Source organism: Ascaphus truei, chromosome 18, assembly GCF_040206685.1.
Source record: "Ascaphus truei isolate aAscTru1 chromosome 18, aAscTru1.hap1, whole genome shotgun sequence".
NCBI lineage: Eukaryota > Metazoa > Chordata > Amphibia > Anura > Ascaphidae > Ascaphus > Ascaphus truei.
Window position 1 is genome coordinate 24,356,892 of NC_134500.1, and position 19,851 is coordinate 24,376,742.

The 19,851-nt window shown below is 45.2% G+C and overlaps 1 protein-coding gene across 1 annotated transcript in view; it reads left to right on the plus strand.

Annotated features, from left to right (window-relative positions):
- The window catches only part of LOC142469268 (proprotein convertase subtilisin/kexin type 5-like), a 166,797-nt gene extending 151,644 nt beyond the window's left edge, over positions 1-15,153 (plus strand). The window contains exon 16 of the mRNA XM_075576206.1: positions 14,340-15,153. Coding sequence (XP_075432321.1) covers positions 14,340-14,743 — 404 coding nt within the window. The 3' untranslated portion in view covers positions 14,744-15,153. The remainder of the gene's footprint in view (positions 1-14,339) is intronic.
- Positions 15,154-19,851: the final 4,698 nt, after the last annotated feature.

Consider the following 19,851-nt stretch of genomic DNA (forward strand, 5'->3'; position numbering starts at 1 on the left):
GTGTGTGTGTGTGTGTGTGTGTGTGTGTGTGTGTGTGTGTGTGTGTGTGTGTGTGTGTGTGTGTGTGTGAGAAAAACGGGCTGCAGTGTGTGTGTGTGTGTGTGTGTGTAAAATACGGGCTGCAGGGTGTGTGTGTGTGTATATATGTGTGGTGTGTGTGTATATATGTGTGGTGTGTGTGTGTGTGTGTATATATGTATATATGTGTGTGTTAGTGTGGTGTGTGTATATATATATATATATATATAATGTGTATGTGTGGTGTATATATATATGTGTGGTGTGTGTATGTATGTATATATATACATATATATATATATATATATATATATATATGTATGTGTGATATGTGTGTGTGTGTGTGTGTGTGTGTGTGTGTGTGTGTGTGTGTGTGTGTGTGTGTGTATATATGTATGTGTGGTGTATATGGATGTGTGTGATGTGTGTGTGGTGTGTGCGTGTGAATATATTTATCAAAGTTGCACAATGTTAATAAATAATTTATTCTCACATGTCTTTTTTTTTTTTCATTTTTAAATATTATATAATGTACACACACACACACACACACACACACACACACACACACACACACACACACACACTGACAGCTACCAAGTGACAAACACACACAGTGATACCCGCCTACCAAGCGCGCTTGCTGTCTCCTCTGCCAGGACAGCGAAAAGCTCCTGGTAGAGCGAGCGGCAGCAAGCAAGAGCGAGCAGCAGCACCTAAGCGCTTACTATGTCCCAGGCCAGAGGAACTATAGCAGCGCTGATTACAGATGCAGGGGCTTTGTGCATCTGTTCAGCCCGGCTCAGCGACGCTGAGAGAGGGAGGCCCGGCGCGCACGCTGGAGGAGCAGCACCGGGAGACTGAGAGAGAGAGTGAGGTCAGAGAGAGAGTGATGTCAGAGAGAGAGAGAGAGTGAGGTCAGAGAGAGAGAGAGTGAGGTCAGAGAGAGAGAGAGTGAGGTCAGAGAGAGAGAGAGTGAGGTCAGAGAGAGTGAGGTCAGAGAGAGAGAGGTCAGAGAGAGAGAGTGAGGTCAGAGAGAGAGAGAGAGTGAGGTCAGAGAGAGAGAGAGAGTGAGGTCAGAGAGAGAGAGTGAGGTCAGAGAGAGAGAGTGAGGTCAGAGAGAGAGAGTGAGGTCAGAGAGAGAGTGAGGTCAGAGAGAGAGAGAGGGAGGTCAGAGAGAGTGTGAGGTCAGAGAGAGAGAGAGAGAGAGGTCTGAGAGAGAGTGAGAGAGAGAGTGAGGTCAGAGAGAGTGAGGTCAGAGAGAGAGAGTAAGGTCAGAGAGAGTGAGAGTGTGTGAGAGAGACACCAACTGCGCACTGCAACTGTTAGGTATGTATATACACCTTTGTTTTTACTTTGGGCGCCGCGTAAAAATCCTGATCGCCTTGGGGAGCCTTGAAAAAATTCTGATTGCCTTGGGGAGCCTTGAACCGAAAAAGTTTGGGAACCACTGAGGTACAGAATCTACACACAACGCACAAACACAGCACACACACACATTCACACAACACCAAACACTGCAGACTGCCTCTTCAAACCCCCCCTCCCCTCCACGCCACACATCTCCCTCCCGCAACCGGACCGCGAGGCCGCGGCCTCCACTCACACACCATGGCAACGATGTCCCTCCCCCTATCCCGCTACCTCACACAGTGTAGCTCCCGCGAACCGCACAGCACGCCACATCTCCTGCACCTCACACAGCTCCCTACCGCAACCGGACCGCGAGGCCCCCTACCCCGCTACACCATGCCACAAATGTCCCTCCCCCTATCCCGCTACCTCACACAGTGTAGCTCCCGCGAACCGCACAGCACGCCTCACATCTCCTGCACCTCACACATCTCCCTCCGCAACCGGACCGCGAGGCCGCCTACCCCGCTACACCATGCCACCAATGTCCCTCCCCCTATCCCGCTACCTCACACAGTGTAGCTCCCGCGAACCGCACAGCACGCCTCACATCTCCTGCACCTCACACATCTCCCTACCGCAACCGGACCGCGAGGCCCCCTACCCCGCTACACCATGCCACCAATGTCCCTCCCCCTATCCCGCTACCTCACACAGTGTAGCTCCCGCGGACCGCACAGCACGCCTCACATCTCCTGCACCTCACACATCTCCCTCCGCAACCGGACCGCGAGGCCCCCTACCCCGCTACACCATGCCACCAATGTCCCTCCCCCTATCCCGCTACCTCACACAGTGTAGCTCCCGCGAACCGCACAGCACGCCTCATCTCCTGCACCTCACACAGCTCCCTACCGCAACCAGACCGCGAGGCCCCCTACCCCGCTACACCATGCCACCAATGTCCCTCCCCCTATCCCGCTACCTCACACAGTGTAGCTCCCGCGGACCGCACAGCACGCCTCACATCTCCTGCACCTCACACATCTCCCTACCGCAACCGGACCGCGAGGCCCCCTACCCCGCTACACCATGCCACCAATGTCCCTCCCCCTATCCCGCTACCTCACACAGTGTAGCTCCCGCGGACCGCACAGCACGCCTCACATCTCCTGCACCTCACACAGCTCCCTACCGCAACCGGACCGCGAGGCCGCGGCCTACACTCACACACCATGGCAACGATGTCCCTCCCCCTATCCCGCTACCTCACACAGTGTAGCTCCCGCGGACCGCACAGCACGCCTCATCTCCTGCACCTCACACAGCTCCCTACCGCAACCGGACCGCGAGGCCGCGGCCTACACTCACACACCATGCCACCAATGTTCCTCCCCCTATCCCGCTACCTCACACAGTGTATGACAACACCTACCACTGGAAATCAGATGTTCGTTGAAATAAAATATGTTTTCCTAACTATTTTACTGTCTGTATAATGTACACAACACTCACCCACACAAAACCCCCTCATACACACACACACACACACGCAAACATCCTGTCATTCTATGCCACACACTACACTCAAAAACATGCCATTTTTAACATGTGTATGACCAACAACACGCACTCACACACGTCACACACACAACATGCCTCATACACACACACACGCCATCACACACCAGCAACACACACACATGCTCTCACACACACCACACACCATGCCACCGATGTCACTCCCGCTATCCCGCTACCTCACACACTCTACCTCCCGCGGAACAACCAGCACGCCTGACATCTCCTGCACCTCACACATCTCCCTCCGCAACCGGACCGCGACGCCGCGGACTACAGTCAAACAGCATGCCACCAATGTCACTCCCGCTACCTCACACACTGTATGACAACACCTACCACTGAAACTCAGCTGTTCCTTACAATAAAATATGTTTTCCTAACAATTTCACTGTCTGTATAATTTATTCTAAAACACTTCTCACACCACCACTCACACACAACACTCACCCACACAAAACCCCCTCATACACACACACACACACACACGCAAACATCCTGTCATTCTATGCCACACATAACAACAAATCACACCTCACCTTCACCCTCATAATACACACACTACACTCAAAAACATGCAATTTACAACATGTCTATGACCAACAACACGCACTCACACACGTCACACACACAACATGCGTCATACACACACACATGCCATCACACACGCCACATACACACATGCTCTCACACACACCACACACCATCACACACAACACACACACAAATACACAAACACATGCACACACACACGCACTCAGCAACGCCACACGCCCTCAACCACGCAACACACGTACTCACACACACACACCAACCTCCTCTGCTGATACAACACACAAAACAACACTTCAACATAACCTTAACTACCACACACAACACAACCACCACTAAACAAACACACACACCCAACCCACTGTTCCAATTACCTACCCTTCACCATACACACTACACTGAATACAATGCACATTTACATGTCTCACCACCCACTCCCATTGCACATCAACATCCCACCACACACAAACATATACAACAACACAACACCTCCGCTACTAACACACCTAGCACAATAAATCACCTCTTCCTTTCAATAACATATTTTACACAAAACATTACTATTTACACATCTGTCTAATTTATTGCACACAAACACTCAACTAACCAACACTGACACACACACTCACACACCACACACTCACTATCACATCACACACTCACTCATCCACACACACACCCCACACAATCAACAATCACACACAATAATTACATACACACACTATTCTGCCACACACACAGCCAACATTAACACAAAACAAAAACACACACAACATTTCAACACCTACACAAACGCACACCAAACACAAATAAATACCCCTCACCTCACACAGTGTAGCTCCCGCGAACCGCACAGCACGCCTCACATCTCCTGCACCTCACACATCTCCCTACCGCAACCGGACCGCGAGGCCCCCTACCCCGCTACACCATGCCACCAATGTCCCTCCCCCTATCCCGCTACCTCACATGAGTGAAGATATACTTCACAAAGCACAGAGACACAACCCATCACTCAATGTTACCTTTTCACCTGACATTTTCAACGAGGTACTCATATTGTTAGAAGATACATGTCTCTCTATCAATAACAAAACACTACTTCAATTAGGTCTAGAAGCTCCCCAACGTCATCATCACGATGTATTCAATACAGACCTTATGCGAGAGAAACAATACAATATTTCCATACTACAAGAATATGTTGCCACAAGAAAACCAATGTTAATTCCACAACAACTTAACACCTATGACAACATCATGCAGCACATAAACAACGAACAAGGTGCAATCCTGTTTCTTGATGCTCCAGGTGGAACAGGCAAAACATTTCTCATAAATTTACTCCTTGCAGAAATAAGAATGCACAATCATGTTGCACTTGCACTTGCATCATCTGGCATTGCAGCCACTCTTATGGATGGAGGAAGAACTGTGCACTCAGCTCTTAAATTACCACTAAACATTGCTCATGAAGAAAACCCAACATGTAATATTACCAAGACATCTGGCCAAGCCCGTGTTCTTCAAATTTGCAAACTTATTGTTTGGGATGAGTGTACCATGGCGCATAAAAAAGCACTTCAAGCCCTTAATAGAACCTTGCAAGACTTGCGTAACAATAAACAAATAATGGGTGGTGCTGTCATTCTTTTAGCTGGTGATTTCAGACAAACACTTCCAGTCATACCACGATCCACACGAGCAGACGAACTTCATGCATGCCTTAAATCCTCTATTTTATGGCGACATGTCAAACATTTTCCATTAACAACCAATATGCGAGTCCAACTTCTCGGCCACTCAAATGAACAACTTTTTGCACACACACTTCTTCAAATAGGTGAAGGCACTTTACCTACTGACTTAACATCAGGTGAAATTGCTTTTCCCACACATTTTTGTCACATGATGACATCACTTGAAGATCTCATACATCACGTCTATCCAAATCTCTTACACAATTACACAAACCACCAGTGGCTCTGTGAAAGAGCCATCCTTGCTGCCAAAAATACTTCTGTCAATGACATCAATCATCAAATTCAAGACATTATTCCAAACACAATTACTCAATACAACTCAATCGATACAGTTGTGGATTGCGATGAAGCTGTTAACTATCCACCTGAATTCCTACACTCCCTCGAACCATCAGGGATGCCACCACATCATCTTCGCCTCAAAGTTGGAGCACCCATCATGCTACTTCGCAACCTACACACACCTAACCTTTGTAATGGAACCAGACTGTGCATAAAAACATTGATGCCCAACCTAATTGAAGCTACTATCTTAACTGGCAACGCCAAAGGCCAAGATGTCTTCATCCCCCGCATTCCACTCATTCCTACAGACATGCCTTTTACTTTCAAACGGCTACAGTTCTCCATCAAACTAGCTTTTGCTATCACCATTAACAAAGCACAAGGACAATCTATAAAGTGCACTGGTATCAACTTAGAATCACCATGTTTCTCCCACGGCCAGTTATATGTTGCGTGCTCTAGAGTTGGATCCCCCCAACAATTGTACATCTTTGCTCCAACTGGAACTACCAAAAATGTCGTTTACAAACAAGCATTACAATGAACATTGACTTTCCTCCATTTCCATGAACTTTACATATTGCCATAAGAAATTACAAAAAAATGAAAGACACTCAATACACTACTGTCATCTTTTATTACTACATTATTTTACAACACACACTTTAACATTACATCAAATACACTCCTCTCAACAATGGACATTCACATCTTTCAAGAAGCATTTCCAACAATAACATTTTCAAAAATAACTACCGTAACAACTAACATACACTTCAAACATTTGCCCTCATATACATGTGCTTTCTACTACTGTTGATTTACAAACACAATTCTAACTAATATTACATAACATTGGCATCACATTACAACTTTCACATACAACATTTACACATACTTATTCACACTTCACATCCCGGGCAACGCCGGGTTTCTCAGCTAGTTCTTTATAAATACTGTGACTTACCTTTTGGAGTAAAAACTGCTTAATTAGAAATTTATATACAATTGAAAAAAATAAGTAATCATTGGTTAGTTATGGGGTCTTTTGTGGTGTGGTGTGGTATGGTATTGGCATGAGATAGCCCAGGGCTCTTAATGGGTGACCCATGGGCCAGGTGCAACCCAAGAAGTGGCTTGATGTGGCCCTTTGACTTTCTGCAACTGCTAATTTCTTACTAGTTGCTTAGGCAGCTAAGTGCAGTTTTTCACACTGAATCTCACATATAAGTTAAAGTAGTAGAACCCCCCTTCACCATCTCATCGTGCTGGGTGACTAGGCAGAATCATAGCCTCTCCCTCTTCTGTCCAGTGACAGTGGTGTCATGGCAGGATATACATAGAGGGAAGGGGTTTCTAGAAAGTCAGGTCACAGGAGGAGTTGAAGAGGCAGGATCTCATTGTGAATAGTGTATTTACGTTTTATACTGTATGTAATAAAAATGGGGGGAATATTAAGTATTTTAATCGATCTGATACTTATGGCATTAACGTTTGTTTAGAAATTGTGCTTGACGGGTCAAGACCATTCCTGTGTCTGTGCTTACCTACAAAGAGGCTTAAATATGGGGGGGGGGTGAGCGGTTATCACTGATAGCCCACTAAAAGGGAAATGTGTGTAGTTTACTGTAGAAGGCTATAGACAATAGCCAGACCCTGTGCTGTCAGACTCAAAGAATACTGTAACATTCATGAATGATCCCTTGTGCATCAAAGAGAGAGGTTACAAACCGTTCACCACTTAATTGAATGACTTTATTAAAAACGAGGATATCATGTGATGACACCTATTCTGAATAGTAATAAGTACATATGTGGCATTGTTGCGATAAGACATATCAAATAATACAACACACTGCATGGGTAAGAGGTGCAAAAGACAGATAACTGTTTCTCCTGCGAAAAGGTGAAAAGAGGGTCGGCTAGGTAGCTGTGTATTAACCCTTAACCCTGTTTCTCCTGCGAAAATAGACATTAGGCGGTCAAATGTTATACGCTTACAGTATATGCGTTATGTCTGTGTACAGTATGTGAAGTACACAGACATAACGGTGAAGATGGTGTCTGTCTAAGTATTAGAGAAATTAGGATATGAGGTCCTTCATAAATGTAGGCAGACCTTTGAACGTCAGAAGACACTTTGTTTTCTTTCAAGTTATAAATCTGTCAATTACAAAAGGTTTGGGGTAATGTTGTTTCAATGGGGAAGAAATAGTACAAAAGTCTCACCAAGGTAATATGAAAATCAGAATTCAACAAGGCATATGTTTTGGGATCAGACACTTGAATTTTCATTTTCTACGCCAGTGACCGCTCTCGGAAAGACCTATGACATATTGTAATGTACTGTATAGGGATTTCTGTTGGTTTTATCCTTTTATTTTAGAAACTTCTGCATTTATTGTAACTGTATGTTCTTATAATAATAATCTTTTTCTGTAATCTAAAGCACTGTATTTTTGTATTTTAAAGCCAAATTTTAATAAGTGATGCTTTGGGCTCTGATTGAACTGGTTGCACACGTTGTAGAGGGTAAAGTACATTTTTTGGACACATTTTGCTATAATAGATTAAGTGTACAATTTTTTTTTAATAAACATGGAGCTTGGAGCCTGGCAGATATATATTAATTACATATTTTATTTGCAATCGAGTAAAGGGTAAATATTAACTAATTGAAAGTACCTTGCGCAGGCGAAAAGTGAGTTGGCCAGAGTAGCCGTGTGTATTAACTATGGTTGCATATCTAAGTCACGTGCTCACAAGAGTGCTGTTCATGACAGTTGGTATATTGGGACGGCGTGAGCGAACATGTTACTTATTTGAGGGACTGTTGCAGAAGGTGAAAAGTGGGTCAGATACTGTATGTAGATGTTTATTAATCATTATCCTGTATGCAGGTCACAGGTGTGCCATATGTGACACTGTAGATGTGTAGGATAGGGTAAGGATTCCTTTTATTGTTTTCTAGTTAGGGACAGTGCCCTATTTAGATAGTGTTCCTAGGAATAGCTCCACATTACTCTAAAGGTCCACATAGAGGCAGCCTATTCCCAGAGGCATAGTTGGACCAGCCCCATCCGAGTGTCCATAGTTGACACTCGCCCAGAAGGCCATGTGATGACATTCAGTACCTGAGATGGGGATGCTGATCACAGACAGAGAGTAGTACAAGACCCAGCAGGGGCCCAAAGGATATGGAGCACTATTGTCACTAGAGAGCAGAGGGATCCTATAGGCACCTTCTTAGCGGGCAAAGAAAGGGGCAGTTAGAGAAGAAGATACATACAGTACCAACAGAGAACAGTAGTAGAACTAAACACAAAGTCAAGTGTACGATGTGACAAAGACTCATAGGACATATCAATGGTGATTAATAAAGATATTGTTTGTATGAATAAAGTTGCTAGCGCCAATCCTTGCATTACCAAAGCCCATCCAACAGTTAACTTACCGCTCAGCCTCACTTTTATGTATATGTATAGTAGGTTTAATATCAAGGTGCAAATAGGGGATAGAAGATGCATATAGACAAAATTGATCCACAAGACGGGGTCAACAAAAAGAGCCCCTAGTTGTTTGCACTCATTGAACCCCGTATAGTGGATATATGCTAATCCAGGGATACTAATATTCCCTCAGCGGGAATAACAACTAGGGGCTCTTTTTGTTGACCCCGTCTTGTGGAGCAATTTTGTCTATATTACCAAAGCCCAACCAGCACGGATCCAGCACCCTGATAAGCTAATCAACTCTGAGCAAGCCAAGTTGAGAGACATTTGATGTAAACTCCCAAGGAGCCGGGTAGGGAAGGTTACATTAATATAAATATATATATATATATCAACAAGAAAAAGAAAACAGCGCTAACACATACATTTGATGATGAATGAATAAAAATATACCACAAAATTAACAAAGTCCAGTCCAAAGTGTTCAGACACAAAATGTCATCAAAATCTTTTGATAGCAGCCTGTTACCTACAGGCTTTTGGCGGTGCTCCACGGGTCTGCAGAGGTGTGAGTATTGGCTGATGCCCCTACCCTCTGTCACCCGGCTTATCACACAGTTTACCAAAGAAACCTTTATGTGAATTTATTCTATATCCATCTTGTAAGTGTGCACTTTTATCACACATCTATTTTATTAAATAATTTTATTCTATGTCCTGGAAGTTATTGCACTAGGGGGTGTGCTTTATATATATATATATATATATATATATATTCATGGTACAGATGCTTGCAAAATGCTGAAATATAATTATTTGGAAGTCTTTAAAGGGGCATTTCCCTTGCTTGTTGTTTTTTTTTTAAAACATGTGTAAGAAACAGGGGGTCTGAAAAAAGGAAATTATTCTAACCAGTAATTCATCTTTTTATTAAGCAGGAACACAGACCACGATGTTGTACTTGTAGATTCTCGGTTCACACTCTTGGATGCAAGGGTATTGTGAGATTATTATAAAGAAAGGTCACTCAGAGTTTGTATAAGATAAGGTTTGTTGTTTATTGTATCACAACAAAGAAATAACCAGAAATATCACAACAAGCTAACTTGTAAGCTAACAATCCATTTCTAACTATGCAGAGATTATTTAGTTGATATGCATGTCATACTCACAAACCCAAAAATATTATGATAGGTCAGCCAGTCTCAGGTAAGTCTCATCTGTGTGGTTCCCCCCATCGGTTCTAATCAATATGGGGGCACGCAGGCTTATATAGCGTCTTATTGTTTGCTGCGTACGTGATATGTGACCATACTCTGTGGCTACTGGCGTATGATGTTTATCAGCATTTACAGCCTACTGACGTATGATGTGTTTCAGTATTTACAGTTTGACCACAACGCCTGACCACTGCGTGTTTATTCGAGTTAGTTCCCCTTTTATGCATATGTACCTGTGTACAAATATCCTGTCCATTTCTTAGCAAAAACAACCCTTATTTCTAATACAAGAAAAGCTAGGATTTTGACAATATGCTCTAAGCTGTACTAAGCCTTATAATGATGCTATATATGTACCTGTGACCTGTATTAATTATGCTATATATGCCATAAGATACTTGTAATCCATAACAAAGTTGTACTGGCAGGGAGGAACTAGAGGAAGTTGTACTGGCAGGGAGGAACTAGAGGAAGTTGTACTGGCAGGGAGGAACTAGAGGAAGTTGTACTGGCAGGGAGGAACTAGATGAAGTTGTACTGGCCGGGAGGAACTAGAGGAAGTTGTACTGGCCGGGAGGAACTAGAGGAAGTTGTACTGGCATGGAGGAACTAGAGGAAGTTGTACTGGCAGGAAGGAACTAGAGGAAGTTGTACTGGCAGGGATGAACTAGAGGAAGTTGTACTGGCCGGGAGGAACTAGAGGAAGTTGTACTGGTAGGAAGGAACTAGAGGAAGTTGTACTGGCAGGGAGGAACTAGAGGAAGTTGTACTGGCAGGGAGGAACTAGAGGAAGTTGTACTGGTAGGAAGGAACTAGAGGAAGTTGTACTGGCAGGGAGGAACTAGAGGAAGTTGTACTGGCAGGGAGGAACTAGAGGAAGTTGTACTGGCAGGGAGAAACTAGAGGAAGTTGTACTGGTAGGAAGGAACTAGAGGAAGTTGTACTGGCAGGAAGCAACTAGAGGAAGTTGTACTGGCCGGGAGGAACTAGAGGAAGTTGTACTGGCAGGGAGGGACCAGAGGAAGTTGTACTGGCCGGGAGGAACTAGAGGAAGAGGACTTAACTGTGAAATAAAAAAGACTAGTGGGGCTCTAGTACTGCCCTGAGTGAAATGGACATCTTGTAGATTGGCTCTGACAACAGCAGGGGCATAAGTGCAGTATTAGTAAGTGTAATGCCTGAAATCCCCCACCAAAATAGCACCTACTGTATGAACTCAGCAAAACTCATCTTACTCTAAAAATGCCTGTGAAGATCAAAAATATGCTCAACCTTAAGAGGTCTCTGAACTTTTCAAACAATGTGAGACTCCATAATAAGGTACTTGCTACGTGCTGAATCTGAGTCGAATTTTGACTCTGAAAGTCACAGCTAGACATTCACTAAAAAGGACCCTGTGGATCTGTTCTTAAATATTGAAAGCATGTTCCAGTTAGATTTGCACAAGGCCGTACAAGAAATAAATGGCTAAATCACCTCTCTGGGTTCTGGGATTGACAGCTCTACTAAGTCTTCAACTCCTGATTCACACGAAAGACGTTTGGGACATTCGGCTGCACAAGTTTTTTTTTTGCTGGAACTCCGATACTGTAGCTTCACGTTCTTAACTCACCTTTTCTTAAGCTTTAGCACTATAATGGCTTCTAGTTATGTTTGTGACCCATCTATATTTAGTGAATACTACTGTGTGATGTCTGTACTTTGAGAGACAACAAACTACATGTTAGAACTAATACTGGTCACATTCGCAGGTTTAAAATCCAGAACCCGCCAAACCTGGAGGTTCCACATTTCGAGTACCCAAACTGTCTGAGACATTTGGTTTAATCTATATGCTAATCTGGGACAGGAATGAATCCAAAACACATTTCTGCCTTAAATTCGGATTTGGGTCCCTCCTACCACCATCCGCTTCAAATACTGCTCTCCAAAATCCACACCTTACTTCATTAGAACAAAATGTACCCAGCACACCAAGAGAAAATGAACTAATGAAGGATCAGCCATAAAGTCAAATTTAATTAAACATTTACGACGCATATAACGTGCAACAGAGGGACAACGTGTATATAAGGGAACAAAGACATCCCTTATATACACGTTGTCCCTCTGTTGCTGTTTGACGTTATATGCATCGTAAATGTTTAATTAAATTTGACTCCTCACTATAGGTAGAATAGAAGGCTTTGACCTTCAGAGGAGGAGCTATAAAGGTTCCTCCCACTTCCTCCTGTGTGTCTTTCTGAAAAATACATTCTATAGTTAGATTCATTCCAACACCTGCCAAATAACCTTATTTTAATAGACTAGGGTGCTGTTTTACAGTTACCCCCCTTGGACTTTGACTGAACCACTGAAACAAAACGGATGAAAAAAATATTTCAGAGCTGTTTCTCCTTGCATCTTCTGAAAGAAAATATAACTGCCAGTAATATAATTGCTAATGAACCAACGGTTAAGTGTAGAGCTTTGCTTCATCACCATTTGTTTTTCTGATAATGCGGTGAACACAGTGAGTGAATATATATATATATATATATACAGTGTTCGACAAACCTATACATTTGCTCGCCCCGGGCGAGTGGATTTAACCCCCGGGCGAGTAAATATTGGCCCAAGCAGCACACGTTTGGTACTAGGTGGCGAGTAGATTTTTTTTGTGGCGAGTAGATTTTTTGGTGATTTGTCAACCACTGTGTGTATATATATATATATATATATATATATATATATATATATTTATATATATATATATATATATATATATATATATATATATATATATATATTCTGATTGAGGAGGAATTTATGGTGATAAGACCCCTTGTTGATAGAGATGGGTGAATTTTTTTGGGGGGAGGGTATTTGGAACTGCCTCCAAAAGGGCGATTTGTTTTACCGGATTAATTTTTTATCAGTGACAATCCACATGGCAGACTCCACAATCCCTTGGTGGATTTTTTAAGAATCCGCAGATTAGATTCTTTAAAAAATCCATGCGGATTATATCCAATGGCAGTTTAATTAACCTGCACGGATTGAAACTGGAACAATCCATCACCAGATTTGACACCGCGGAACAGATTTTAAATGGAATGCTCGGGAAATTCCGGGAAACGGATTTTGCCAGTTTTACCCATCTCTACTTAAGCAATTGCTTTTCTAAGGACGCACGTATAGTGCCCGCGACCAGCGACACGACGGGATGGGTGACGTCACTCGTCGCCGCTAGCGAAAGTTATAATTCACTTTGCGGCGGCAGTGCGGGCGTAGTGGCATTTGATTTGTTCAGGGGTGACAGCCCTTGAAAAATCAAATATTTCCAGCTTTCAAAGTTCGCGACGCGACGTCGCTCCGTCGCATTGTAGCCATTGCGCTTATTATAAGCGCATGCAGCGGCGGCAGTGTATTTGTTTTTGGGCGACGTCACCGTCGCAGGCACTATACGCACGGCCTAATACTAGAAACGGTTCTTATGGCTGAAGCTGTCCCACATTAGAAACATATCTAAACAGAAACAAATAAATTAGCTTCTATAATAATGTTTCAATTTCATGTAATGCATTTGGTACATACTGTAGGTACTACAGTACACTTCATTTTTTTACAGGGCTCATTTTTGGTATGAAAGGGATAATAGTTTGGCGAGAGAAGGAATATCAAGTTGGGACACGGATTAGTCTCGCGGTGATATCAATGCTTCAGAAGTGGCAGATTCGGCTGCGCTTATACTGCATCACCCATCACCGTCGCGATAGTTGTAATTTAAGTTTAGGCGATGTCGGGCCAGTGACATCAGAAAGAGGGCGGGCAGAGGGACGGAGAAGCTCTCTGATTGGCCGCAAGGGGAGACCGTCGCTGAAAAAAATCAAATAACAGTTACTACCAGATTTTTGGTAGCGCTTTCGCTTGGTCGTGCCGTCGCTAGCACTATAAGCGCAGCCTAATGTAGATTCTATTTGTAAGCTTTATTTGATATTGGACAAGTCCTCTCATTACTACCAAATACTAGATTGTAAGCAGGGTGCAAAACATTCTGGGTACATCACTGAGTAGACAAAATGACCCTGTAAGAAAAAAATGTTACATTATTAATTGTAACAATTCTCTTTCAGTGTTGTGCATCAGGCACCTACAGATTGAAGCAGAACAAGTAGCCCTGAAGAAGTTGATGCCAACAACCAAATCGTCTCAGACTGTCTCTCATTATTCTGCCTTGGCCCCTGTCCTGGTGCTATTGCTGCTGTTGGCAGCTGTTGCAGTATTCAGCATAGGGCAAGCCAAGTCTAAGAAGAAGTTGTGCTGGAAACAGAGCTACGAGAGGTTAGGAGGCAGCTCACAGGCCGGCTCATTATATGATGGAGACGGAATGGTTCTCAAGAAAGACTCTGATGCAGAGGATAGCGTGGATGAATGTGATGTAGTGTATAGCACCAGAGATGGGACCGCGTATAGAAAATACAGCTTTAAACTAAGCAAAACTGGCAGGGAGCAACATGAACAAACATGTACAGTATAAACAAAGTATTAAACTGCACAACATATTATGCTCATAGTTTTCCTGTATGTTAGAGTTGGCCGATTTACAACTGGTCTAATTAAATGAGTAGTGATAAATGATCAAGTTTAGTAATAGGTACAATAGTTCAGAGTTGATGCAACATACAAGTTGAGTGATGTTAATACAGCAGTTGAAAACATGTTTTCAGTTTAAAGGTGCAGTCCCACTCAGGATCAATGCGAATGATGGGTGGGCGGGGTCTGCTAAGGTAGTCAGAGTTATGCATACACACCGTGTATCTTAAAGCAACAATACATTCAAAATCCTATGCGTTTTTATTTTTTAAATAAATCAGCTGTGGAGCACTAGATAATACTTACTGGATTTCTTTTTTTTATTTACTCCCTCCACTTTTTATGTCCTTTTTAATGAGTATTAAATAATGTATTAAACTTACATTCAAAATTGTAAGCGTGTTTTTTTAATACATCAATTGTGTAGAATTAGATAATACATACTGCATTTTTTACATACCCCCACCCCCACTCTTTTTAATTATTTATAATGTATTAAGCTTCCTTGGGCTGCTACAGCAACAATTTACAAATACACAGCACTTCCTTTTTTGAAGTAGGTGGACATAGTGCGGACTAGGGTTGGGCAATATACCAGTACCATAGTAATAACAAAAACTGATTGTAAATTGATATGTGAGATGATTTATTACCGCTGTATTACTTGGTGTCCAAGTGTGCGGTCGTAGGTGCAACTGTCAGAAACGCTCCTCTCAATCCCCTCCGGCCACGCCACGCTTTTGACTACAGAGATACACGAGGAAGATTGTCAGGCAGCTCACTTGTTTCCTTCTCCTAGCACTCCTCTTTGGACTCTTAACCCCTTCCTCACCCACCCTCTGGGACTCAACACCCCTTTCCCATCATCCCCCCTGGGAATCTAAATGCCATATTCCTTACCCCTTCTCCTGGGACTTATAACCCTTCCACCCCCCCCCCCCCCCCCGCCTCCATCTTCACTTCTCTCCTTAACTCCTCCGCCTCAACCATTCTACTCCCACCTCTTATTAACCCATTAACTACCATTGAGGCAGCAGAGAAATTTGATGGAAATCCCTCCTGTACTGACGGGGGGAAACCCGGGACAAGTGTCCTGGGCATGGTGGCTGTGGTGGCCTTGGCTGAGAGGCGCTGGAATTTGGGCCCTGCTTGGTCGAACCCAATTTCTGCGTCCGGTTGCCGGGCCTCTGGTTGCCACCAGCGTGGGAGAGGGAGGTAAGTCTGGCAGGAGACCTGCAGCAGCTGGGGAGAGCCTGGGCACCAGAGGCCTGAGATCGCCCACAAGGTAAGTGTGTGTTGTATGTATTTGGGGGTAGTGTTGTATGTATTTAAGTGGGGTATTGTATCTATGTGGGGGTGGGGTTGGTGTTGAATGTGTTTGGGTGGGTAGTGTTATATGTATTTGGAGGTAGTGTTGTACTGTATGCATATTGTGTGTGGGGGGGTAATTATTATTGGGGAGATTGTGCGAGTGGAATTGTGTATGTAGGTGGTCAGGATGGAAGCAGGGAATGAGTGTGAGGAGAGGGGGATTGAGGGGGTTAATTGAGTGATAGCAGGGGGGAGAGTTAAAGAGGGTGTAAGAGAGGGAGTGAGGAAGATAGAGGGGTGAGGGGGTAAGAGCGAGACAGAGGGGAGAGAAATACATAGGGGGAGGAGTGGACTAAAGGAGGGGGCTATGAGGTGTGAAAGGGAACGGCTCTCAACCGCCGGAATGGGGTTCGTCGAAACTCTAGTCTTGGGCTCCGAGAAATCTGTTAGCAGCCCTGCTGTCAACTATAGCAGTGAAGGGTTTAAGAAGTTAATTCTACAGTATGTACTGCAAACCATGTGACTGCGTAAAGCTAAAGACCCCAACAGTAGGATAAATGAATGAATAACCAGATACTTGTAGGTGGGACCCCTAAACATAAACTTGATAGAAGACAGGTACTGGGTTGCAGTCCCGGATGGTAAGCTCACTAATAAGTGACGCTGTTGTTAACAATAACACCAGGAAGATTGAGCATAATAACACCCTATAATGTACCAATTGTCTAAATAAAGTCCTGACCAGGAAAATATGTAGCAAGCGATTGACTCACTCTGAGTGCTGCACAGTCCATGTGATCCAAAAGTGAGGGGTCCCCAGGTGTGCTTCCGTCCAAGGGGTAGGCTAGTAGAGAAGGAAAAAAACTGGAAGAGCACTACTGTAGGTATCAAAAAAGTAGAAAGGAGGGTACATATCCCATAAAAAGATTATTTATTGGTCATGGAAAAACAGGGGGGGATGGGGGCAGTGGGTGGGAGGGGGGAGAGGGGTGGTGGGAGGGGGCAGTTGGGGGAGGGGGGCAGCATCACAGTCTCCCCTTGGTGCCCTGGGGCAGCATCACTCTCTCCCCCTGGTGCCCTGACCCCGAGGAGGCAGCATCCCACTCTCCCCCTAGTGCCCTGATCCTGAGGAGGTGGAGCCACGCGGGAGACCCGCATGGCCAGCTCCCGTGCTGGTACCCCCCCCCCCCCACTCCTACTGGCATGCCCATGCCCCGAGTTGGCCGCCAGTGTGGTACCTGTCCTCCTGTCGCCATGCATCCGCGCGGCCAGCTCCTGTGCCGCTATCTCCCCCCAGTTCCTAACCGCGCACACTTTCTGTTCGGTGCCATGCTGCCATGTGGGGGGCGGGAGGCGGCGCCTCCTCATGCCCCGCTCCTCCCGCGTACACTCTCCCCCTGGAGTCCTAACCTGTGCGGGGGCTCCGGTCACAGGAGGAAGGTGCGGCATGGGCGGGGAGCAGGAGGATCGTGCAGTGGGGGCTCCGGTCACAGGAGCAAGAGGAAGGTGCTGCGGGGGCGGCGGTCAGGGGAGCAGGAGGAAGGTGCAGCGGGGGTGGTGGTCAGAGGAGCCGGAGGAGGGGACGGCGGTCAGAAGAGCAGGAGGAAGATGCAGCGGTGTGGCGGTCAGAGGAACAGGAGGAAGGTGCAGCGGGGCGGCGGTCAGAGGAACAGGAGGAAGGTGTAGCGGGGGCAGCAGTCAGAGTAGCAGGAGGAAAGTGCAGTGGGGGGCGGTCAGAGGAGCCGGAGGAAGGTGCTGCGGGGGCAGCGGTCAGAGGAGCAGGAGGAAAGTGCAGCGGGGCGGCGGTCAGAGGAACAGGAGGAAGGTGCAGCGGGGTGGCGGTCAGAGGAACAGGAGGAAGGTGCAGCGGGGGTGGCAGTCAGAGGAGCAGGAGGAAGGTGCAGTGGGGGCGGCGGTCACAGGAGCATGAGGAAGGTGCAGCTGGGGCGACGGTAAGCGGAGGGGTAAGGAGAGGTGGTGCAACAGCACGTTTTAACTTACTTTGATCTGTGTGGTGGTGAGCGTCTCCAGGGGTGTCAGCGTCTACAGGGGTCAGCGGTTGAGGCAGTGTCCGTGTGTTGTGTGAGGAATGGAATCCACAGGGTAGGCTCAGGTAGTATGAGAAAGCTCAGGTGTACGAGTGTGGTGTGTGAGTGTAACTGTGGGTTAGAGCGCACCGGCCAATGAGAGCCATGGGGGAATGGGTGACACGGGGGTAGGGTTGTTAGACACACCGGCCAATGAGAGCCTTGGGTGGGCGGACCGAAAGACCAATGAAATTGTCTACAGACACTCACAACCAAGATTTTCAGTTTTATTTACATAGATTTGTCATTTACTTTATTTTTCTCATTTGAGTGCTAGATATCCCCCCCCCGTCCATTTCTTGTTCTATAATGTCCTTTGGGAGGGAATAGGGTCCCTCCAGGTTCTCGTGCACCACAGCCTTATTTTACTCCCCTATATTCTTAGAGTGCTGTTTAAACCATACAGTATACTTACTGTGCAATAGGTGCCCAGTGCCCGTTGCCAGTACCAGGTAAACCCTAGCAAAGGCTGTCTATGGATTTCATCATGGATCTTCCAATGTCCCAAACGAATTCAGTAATCTGGATCACCATTGACATGTTTTCGAAAATGGGACACTTTATAGTCCTACCCAACCTTTCCTCTGTCCCAATTTTTGTCTTACTGTTTATACAGCACGTATATAGCCTTCACGGATTATTGATTAGCATTGTCACTATTTGGGAACTGCAATTCACGGCTCTTTTTTGGAAGAAACAAGCCTTCCTCCACTTTAGGAATAAAATTACACTTCTTCCTAGTGGTTCACCCACAAGGTGATGGGCAGACTGAATGACGCAAATCCTCAAGCAGTATCTCCACAGACATCAACCACACTCAAGATAATTGGCAGAGTTTGCTTATAATAATCATGTTCATACCTCCTCCGGCATTTCTCCATTTTATTGTGTAACTGGTAGGCATCCCAAAAGGCTCCCAGTTGATCTGCTATCTCTGGACACTACCAAGGATGTATCCACTGCTCGGGACATAGCACACCGCTTGATTAAGGTCCACACCTCAGTAGTTCAGAGGCTGTTGCTCTCTAAGTGAAATCTGTTAAAAGTTCACTGACCATAAAAAGAGACCCGCACCTTTGTGCACGGTGCAAGATCAAGTCTGACTTTTCAAGAAGCACTTACAAATTGCCGGCTATCATCTGAAGCACACATCCAGATTTGTAGGCCCCTTCCCTATAGTCCGGATCATTAACCCCACTGTGGTGGAATTGGGATTGCTGAGTAGCTGGACAGTGCATTCCGTATTTCATATTTCACTACTCAAAAAAGCCAGCCCTGTAAAACACGTGTCCATGGCAGAAAGACCCATAGTGCTCGAGGATGGTGCTCTGGAATATGAAGTCAAAACCATTCTGAATTTGTCTATAAAGCACTGCAAAAGTACCTGGTCAATTTTAAAATTTACGTTCCTAATGATCGCTCTTGGGAACCAGCCTCTGGGGTACATGTTGCAAAGTTGTCTCGTTAGTTAAACGCCTGGCAACCTACCAAGCCTGGGCACCGCTTCACAGGCATGCTGCCCTTTGGGAGGGGATACTGTCATGTCTCGACTACGTATACGTTCAGGGCCTCGTCTGGTTGCTGCTGCTCATTCATTTCCCCAAGATTAATTCCTTTAAGCCGTTTTTTTTTCAGGGTTTACCTCTGTTGCCTT